We start from the raw sequence: 7929 nt of genomic DNA, 5'->3' as shown, positions 1-7929 counted from the left end.
AAAGATTTGTGAGACCGTTTAATAAAAGACATACTCTAATTAAGAAAGTCGAGAATATGTGGAAATGGCGAGATGTTGATGTTAATAAATTGTGAATCATTTAATTTTAACATTAGAATTTTAAATATTGAAAAAATATTACATAAGAACTGTGAATTTTCAGAAGAGGTGAATTTGAGTAATGATTATAGAATGTGATAGGTTGGTCAAAATTTAACTCGGGTTTAATTTAACCGTCGAGCTTCGACTTGAAATTGAATACTCGATCGAATGCTGAGTGCATCCTCGTATAGAGAATGAAAATGTTGTTTTGTATGGTAAAAGAAAACTAACTTGCGTGCTGTCCGATGTGAATTCTTTTTGGTTCTTACCATTACGATAAAACAAAAAAAAAAAAAAAATCAATACATTCATGCAACAGATAAGCGAGTATATTTAGAACACATTATCTATATACACGTCCTTTGCTGGAAACAATATGTATATGTTACATGTACAGAAGCGCAAAAGGAAGCGAACATTGGTATAAAAAAAAACTTGGAAAAACGTAATGTTACAATATACTTGATCTTGAATTGGCAGTTGAGATTTATTCTCGAATCTTAAAGCACCCACATCCAAACAAATCATTTTCCGTTTTCTGTTGATCTTGAGCGAGTTTCGGACTCGCATCAATTGATCGGGGTGAAGGAGATGGAGATGAAGGAGACGACTCCACCATCAACTCAGCCATTTCCTTCCTTTCACATATGATCTTAACATCACAAAACTCGGGTGCATTGTTCAGTATTTGATCAATCACTCCATTACCTTTCCCGGACTTGATCTTCCTAAAACCCCCACAAGATTTTAGAAAATAAAAAAAAAAAAAGCAGTCAAAGAACGAAGTTAGTGATCTTGTGACATGCATTTTGTACCTCACATTGGATTTGGTGGCGCCCAACACAAGCTTTTTGATGTAAAGAATGGGAATGAGATCGAGTATTGCTTTTGCTTCCATGTCACTTTCAATAAGTATGGTGTCCACTTTAACCTATATATATATATATATATATATATATATTTTCCATTGACGCACTTGTGAATCTTTACAATTCAAGAAACTTGTGATATTCTAAAAGAGATCCAATTTTTTTTTTTGAACTTTTCTAAAATCCAGCTATTCTTACCTGAGACTGCGAGGCTGAACAGACATTAAGAAACTTTTGAAGGAATTCTCTTCTCTTGCCTCTTTCTTGGGCCATGTAATTCTCCTTCTGTTCCGGGTTCACTTGACTGACAGAAAGCATCCCCACTGTCAACAAACAAAAAAATCACATTTAAAAATTTGTTTATATAATTCTTTCGTGTTCCGTAGATTCTTACATGGAGAAGGAATGAACTTGGTCTCGGGAAAGACATGAATGAGGAAAACAACAGTAGAAGGGGAGATGACGGTATTCTTCATAGCCCAGATCAACGCGTCCATGCTGACTTCTTCGTTCTGTTTCCGCACCGCCACGTACACGGAGTCATCGCCGCCGCCGTGGAAATCGAAGGAAAACAAGCTTCCATCAGTTTCTTCCTTAATGGTTTCAAGATTATTCATCTGTCTATTGCTGCTAATATCGATTGAAAACTCCTCTTCAATCTCACTCCATCCACCGCCGCCGAAATTCTCCGAGCGATCTTGATCTTCATCGTGGGCTCTCGACCTGTAATCGGATTCTCCGGGATTCTCTCCACCGACGCCGCCTATCGTGAGGTTCGACGTCATTTTATGATCTTCAAGAAAAAAAAAACAGGAAAATCTACGTAAACCTGATAAACTATATGTACTTCCAGGGTTTTTTTCTTCAATTTGTTAACAGTAAGACAAAGAAAAGCTGGAAAAATGGTGAAAATGATTTAGATTTTCGCAACAAGACATGAATTCATTTTTCACTCATATGAATAATGTAATATTGTCTTAATCTTTATTAATACCTAATTTGTGATTTTTTGGTATATAATCAGTGTGAACTAATTCAGGACACTAGGATGATTTTGTCAATATTGAAATTTTTAATTTTTTATTCCGAAATTTGTTACAACATAGTCTCGAATTTAATGTTCGTTTTGAATTTAAGATTTTCATACGAGATGATATACAAGTTATCGAAAAACTTTTAAATTTTTATACATTTGAATTTTTTTTATATAAAAAATAAGAAATCAAGTCTCTATGTATAATGCTAGCTACTTCGCCGATTTGTAAGATACAAAACTCAAAATTAAATTGAGAATATGCATGAAAGTTAAATTTATGAAATTAAATTTAATTTGGTTATTATTATTCGATTTTTGATTATTTTTTCTTTTCTCTTTTTGGTTAATGAATCGATTTGTGATGTAAGATATTTTAATTATATATGTTCGGCTCGATAGAATAATTTTCCTCAAAAATCAAATTGACATGTTAGACTGTAGAGGGAATATTCGCATAGCTACGAGAATCTCGGGCCGAACGAAGAAGTCCAAGGTCAATGCCTTTATTAAAAAGAAAAAAACTCGTGCGAGACAATCTCACGGATCGTATTTTATGAGACAGATTATATTTGAGTCATCCATAAAAAAATATTAGTTTTTATGCTAAGAATATTATTTTTTATTGTGAATATCGGTAAGGTTAAACCATTTCACAAATAAAAATTCGTGAAATTGTCTCACAAAAAAACTATTCATTAAAAAAAACTGCAATCAATTATCCGAGCAGGTAAGATAAGATAATCCAAATTGAATCTTAATTTTTTAAAATATGATTTTTTTTTTATATTTGGATATAAGAATTTAAAATCAGATAATATTACATTATATATATATATATATATATATATATATATATATATATATATATATATATATATATATATATATATATATATATATTTGTTAAGATGATTTCGAATTTCTTTGATTTAAAATTCATTTCCTTCCATTTTTATATTTGTGTTTGAATCAATATAGTGTACTTCAAATTCTCATAAAATGGAGTTGTTTGAAATTGTCACTCCATTCAAACAATTTCACGTAAACGACTTGGATCTCCTGTATAACTTGCCTATTTTCCATTATATTTGTCCTATTTTACAAAAACACGATCTCACATGTCAATTTTGTGAGATATATATTTTATTTGAGTCATCCATGAAAAAATATTTTTTTTTATGAAAAACTATTAATTTTAATTGTAAATATAAATATGGTTGACTCACTTCACGAATAAAATCTGTTAGACAGTCTCCCAAGAGTCCTGCTTGTCATATTTTTGTTTAATTTGTGGTTTTAGTCCACCAATTTGTATTTTTTTTTAATTAATCATTTTCCGCCAGAATGATGGCATGTCGCCGAAAAATGCTAATGCAACATCTGACATTATTGATTTGTCTGATGTCATATTACCGGGAGAAGATCCTCTGCTGTGCATGGTCCAACAGCACCCTGTACTGTGCAATCAAACGACGTAGCATATGTTGTTTTCACTTTTCAATTGGGCTTGGAACATGAGCCCAAATTTCCATATTTTTTTTCTCCATTTCACTTCGTTTCCCATGAGCCCAAATTTCCCTCTTTTTTCATTCCATTTCACTTTGTTTCCCTGCGCCCTGGAACTTGGCTAATTTGAGAATCCCAGAAAATCTGAGCATTGTGCCGCTCGAAGGTCCAAAAGCCATAGGAACGCAGAGGTAAGCTCCACATTTCCTTAGTTTTCTGGCACTTGTCTTTCTTATCATACAAACGCTCCCTAAATTTCCTGTCCCTCTCCCTTGGGATCCTCCATCATTCGCAGAATCAAATTCTCTCCATTTCACATTGTTTCAATCTTGGTAGAAATTTGGTTGATGATTTTTGTCAATCTTGGTAGAAATTTGATGCCCTCTGGACTTTATGTTTTGGGTTCCTATTTTGATTATAATTATATTATACCATTTACTAGCTGAATATGCAGGACTTCCATTGCAAGGTCCCCATATGCGTGTATGAAAATATATGAGCCATTTTTTGGAGATACCCAGATCAATTTGATAATAATTTTAACGCATTTGTTATTTTGATGAATGCCGAACCTTGACAGGTGGAACATTTTTTTATTGTTAGCTCTCTTGTGTTTAAGCAAAAACTATTGTTCCCTGTCTTCTTTAAATAGACATGCAGTGCTCACTGGTATTGCTGAACTTCTGGCATTATCTGGACTCTTGGAGAATCCAAATTTATAAGATTCCATGTTTTATGATACAACACCATCTATCATCTTGAGTTTTATAAAAACACCGTTGAGACATTTGGTTATTTTCAAGTATAAAGACAAAAATCTAATTGATCAACAGGTTTTTTGATGGATTGTGGTTCAGATATTGAATTCAAACCTAAGATTGGTATGAAATTTGACAGCTTAGATGAGACTTGGAAGTATTGGGTTGAATATGGTGGAAAAACTGGATTTGGAGTTAGGAAACATTATTTTAATAAGAGCAAGAACACTGGCTTTGTAACTTCGTATAAATATGTTTGTTGCAAGGAGGCGTTCGTAAGCAAGACAAAAGAGATTTTTTGACACTCAATACTCGGGTTGAGACTCGAACAAATTGTAAAGTAAGATTGGGAGTGACATTTGACGATGGTAAGTATAAAGTTACTGACTTTATCGAAGAGCATAATCACCCGCTTCATCTTCAAGAGACAGTTCACATGTTGGCTTCCCAATGTAATGTTACAGAAGTTCAAGCCTATGAGATTGATTTGACAATCGATGTTGGACTAAACAGAAATCAACTTTTCAATTGATGAGTGGACATGCAGGAGGAAGAGATGGTCTCGGTTATACCATGTTGGATGCTAAAAACTATATTCGATCCAAAAGACAAAGAAATATGGTATATGGGGAAGTTGGTTGTCTGCTGCGATATTTTCAACAACAATTATCTAAAAATCCATCATTTTACCATGCTAATCAGATGGATGTGGAGGAACAGATAACTAATGTTTTTTGGGCCGATGCAAGAATGCTAATTGACTATGAGTAATTTGGTGATGTTGTGTCACTCGATACCACATATTGTACGAACCGTGCTCACCGACCACTTGATATCTTCTCAGGTTTCAATCATCATAGAGGAGCGGTGATTTTTGGTGCAGCACTTTTGTATGATGAGACTGCAGCGTCATTTAAATGGTTGTTCGAAACATTTTTAGAAGCACACAAGCAAAAAAGACCTCTCACTATCTTCACAGACCAAGATCAAGCTATGGCAAAGCTTTGAAGGAGGTGATTCCTGAGATATTCCATGGATTGTGCACAAGGCACTTAATGCAAAATGACATCAAGCACTTGGGAAACTTGATGAAGGATGGTTCTCATTTCTTAACTGATTTTAAGAGGTGCATGTATGGTATTGATGATGAGACCCAGTTTGAGGAGGCATGGATTGTCCTACTAGCACAATATAATATTTATGAAAACACATGGCTACAATCCACTTACAGTATAAAAGAGAAATGGGCAGCTTGTTACACAAAGAAGGCTTTTACGCTTCGTATGAGGAGCACACAACTTAGTGAGAGCATCAATTCTGATATCAAGATTTGTATGAACCCCGACTTAGACATAATGCAATTTTTTAAGCATTTCGAACAGGTCTTACAGAACAAACGATACAATGAGCTAAGGTCTGAATTTGAGGCACGCCAAAAATTACCGAGATTAAAGCTAGAGAGTTCTCCTATGTTGCGTCAACTTTCTGATATTTATACCCCCACGGTCTTTAATTTATTTCAAATGAAGTTTGTTTTTTTTGTAGCTACTTACATAAAATATAAAAATGAAACCCAACCATTATTTGAATATGTTGTTGGGCAAATCGATAAGGATGGAGAATGTAGAGTGGCATTTAATCCTAGCACCAAGATGATTTCATGTACTTGCCGAAAATTTGAGATGACTGGTTTATTGTGTTGTCATGCTGTGAAAGTATATGATTTCATGGATGTCAAAATACTTCCAGAGCATTATATCGTGAATAGGTGGACGAGAAAAGCTAGGAGTGGAGTAGTACACGATTATATGGGCAACGAAGTCAAAGAAGATCCTAAACTAGAAAGTACGGAACGATATAGAAAACTTTGTATGATGCTCGTAAGGCTGGCGACCGAGGCATCCGTCCACCCATCAACTTTTTCTTTGGTGCATAATTTGGTGTGTGATCTAACCAAGCAGGTCATGGAAATGCTTCTGACAGAAGTGAGCCAAGACAACAATGGTTGTGCCAGGACATCATCAATAGAACCTTCCATGGTACAAGCAAAAGGATTCAAGAAAAGAATTGGTGTGAAAAAATCGAAACGATTGAAGAGTTGGGTAGAACTTCAATCAAAACGAAGAAAAACAAATCCGAAATTTAAGGTAAATATATTTATTACTATTGACAGTTTATGGAAAACAAAATTGCCTAAATTATTTTTTTTTACAATTATTGTAGGACAATGGAAACCATGATGAATTGTCTATATCTTATTCAGTACCGTCGGTACCTCATGCATATGTTCAAGCAGCTGGGAGTCAATTCAATTTCACCGAATTATTGACGGTATGAACTTGAATGATATATATAATTTTTTTGATGTGTTAAAATTTTAAGCAAAAAAAATTCATTATTATAAGGTGAAAATGTTTATTATGATATTTATTCTTGTTTAATGTAGGCACCACTTGACCATGCCCAATATTCTCTTGAAGCCATGGATTTCAATGAAGATATATCTAACACGTATTCTTGAATTGTTGTCTTTCTTTTTGAAGGTATAATACAATTATTTGAATTTAATTAATGCTCAAAATGTATGAGTAATTTTTTTGTCTATAAACTATGCAAAGTTGTTTTATCATAGATTCAGAATACTTTTTCATTTGTCAATTCAGTTGATTTGCTTCAATGTTTTTGTAGTTATTGCAGTTATTGTGTAACTATATTAAATTGTTTTGCTTAAGTGGAATCTCATTTAAGAAAATAGCAGTTGATCCTCATATTTGTTTGTAAGTTATGAAATTTTTTTAACAAGTAAACATTTTTTTAAGGTCGGAGTATACTTTTTTTCGTTAACAAGTAAAAAAATTTTTACAAGTAATTTTTTTTTGACTAAAATAATAATATCTAATTTTAAAATCATTAATTTAACTTAATAGAAATAAATTATATATATATATTATTTCCTATAACATAAATTTAATTATAATTTAAAAATTTCTCGTTAACCATTTGTCTTCTCTTTCTGGTATTTTCGTTTGCATACATGCGACCGCTTGTTGTCCCCACATTCCACATCTCAAGATTGGAAAACCAATAATGGACAAAACATAACACAGTACCAATTGAAAAGTGAAAAAAACAGATGCTATGTCGTTTGATTGCACAGTACAAGGTGCTGTTGGACCATGCACGAGGATCTTCTCCCCATATTACCACTCATATGAAAAAAAGACTAAAATTGGGAAGAAAATATTACAAATTAAGACAGTAAATTACCATATAACATAACCAAAATAAAAAATATATACAAAATATATGACCAAAAATATAATTTCCTCATGTTCCTAAAACTTTTTATAGTATCACCAACCGAGCGACCCATTCAAATTATTAAGAATATAATTCAGAATTTCTAACTATTATTGAATTTTAAATATTAGAGAACTATAAATAAAAAATTTAAAGGATAAGTATTTTTCATAAAACGTCATAATTTTTCTAATGACTATACCATAAATCAGATAAAAATTATGTTGGGTATAATAATTGTTCTTGTTGGAAGAGCGATCAAACCGTATTGCAAACGTTTGAGCTGTTCTACGATTTAAAAGATTTGAGTTGCACAATTACCACCAGTTATAGCTTTTGGTAAAGCGATATCATACAA

The 7929-nt window shown here is 32.7% G+C and overlaps 1 protein-coding gene and 1 long non-coding RNA gene across 3 annotated transcripts; one reads left to right on the top strand and one right to left on the bottom strand.

The window, feature by feature from the left end:
• Nucleotides 1-431: 431 nt before the first annotated feature.
• On the bottom strand, nucleotides 432-1912 carry LOC140837779 (U-box domain-containing protein 33-like). Its single transcript, XM_073203890.1, has 4 exons — nucleotides 1366-1912; nucleotides 1170-1294; nucleotides 918-1033; nucleotides 432-830 (listed from the first exon to the last, which is right to left on the bottom strand). The coding sequence occupies exons 1-4, from the start codon at nucleotides 1754-1756 to the stop codon at nucleotides 590-592; spliced, it is 873 nt and encodes a 290-aa protein (XP_073059991.1). The 5' UTR covers nucleotides 1757-1912; the 3' UTR covers nucleotides 432-589.
• A 4090-nt stretch (nucleotides 1913-6002) lies between these two features.
• On the top strand, nucleotides 6003-6892 carry LOC140837778 (uncharacterized). 2 transcript variants are annotated; one of them, XR_012119456.1, is made up of 4 exons: nucleotides 6003-6199; nucleotides 6230-6418; nucleotides 6535-6602; nucleotides 6718-6892. It is a non-coding gene; the product is annotated as an uncharacterized lncRNA (long non-coding RNA). The 2 variants fall into 2 exon arrangements; XR_012119455.1 differs by having other exon boundaries at nucleotides 6003-6418.
• The last annotated feature ends 1037 nt before the right edge of the window (nucleotides 6893-7929 follow it).

The sequence above is a fragment of the Primulina eburnea genome, chromosome 8, assembly GCF_022965805.1.
Source record: "Primulina eburnea isolate SZY01 chromosome 8, ASM2296580v1, whole genome shotgun sequence".
Classification (NCBI taxonomy): domain Eukaryota; kingdom Viridiplantae; phylum Streptophyta; class Magnoliopsida; order Lamiales; family Gesneriaceae; genus Primulina; species Primulina eburnea.
This window is presented reverse-complemented; position numbering and strand designations above follow the sequence as displayed.

What these genes read in the sequence shown, in the direction of transcription:
- LOC140837779 (XM_073203890.1), bottom strand. Translation starts at nt 1,756, where the DNA reads ATGACGTCGAACCTCACGATAGGCGGCGTCGGTGGAGAGAATCCCGGA. An exon ending in CAAGTTCATTCCTTCTCCAT is followed by an intron (nt 1,295 to 1,365) that starts GTAAGAATCTAC and finishes GTTTGTTGACAG; the next exon opens with TGGGGATGCTTTCTGTCAGT. An exon ending in GTTCAGCCTCGCAGTCTCAG is followed by an intron (nt 1,034 to 1,169) that starts GTAAGAATAGCT and finishes ATATATATATAG; the next exon opens with GTTAAAGTGGACACCATACT.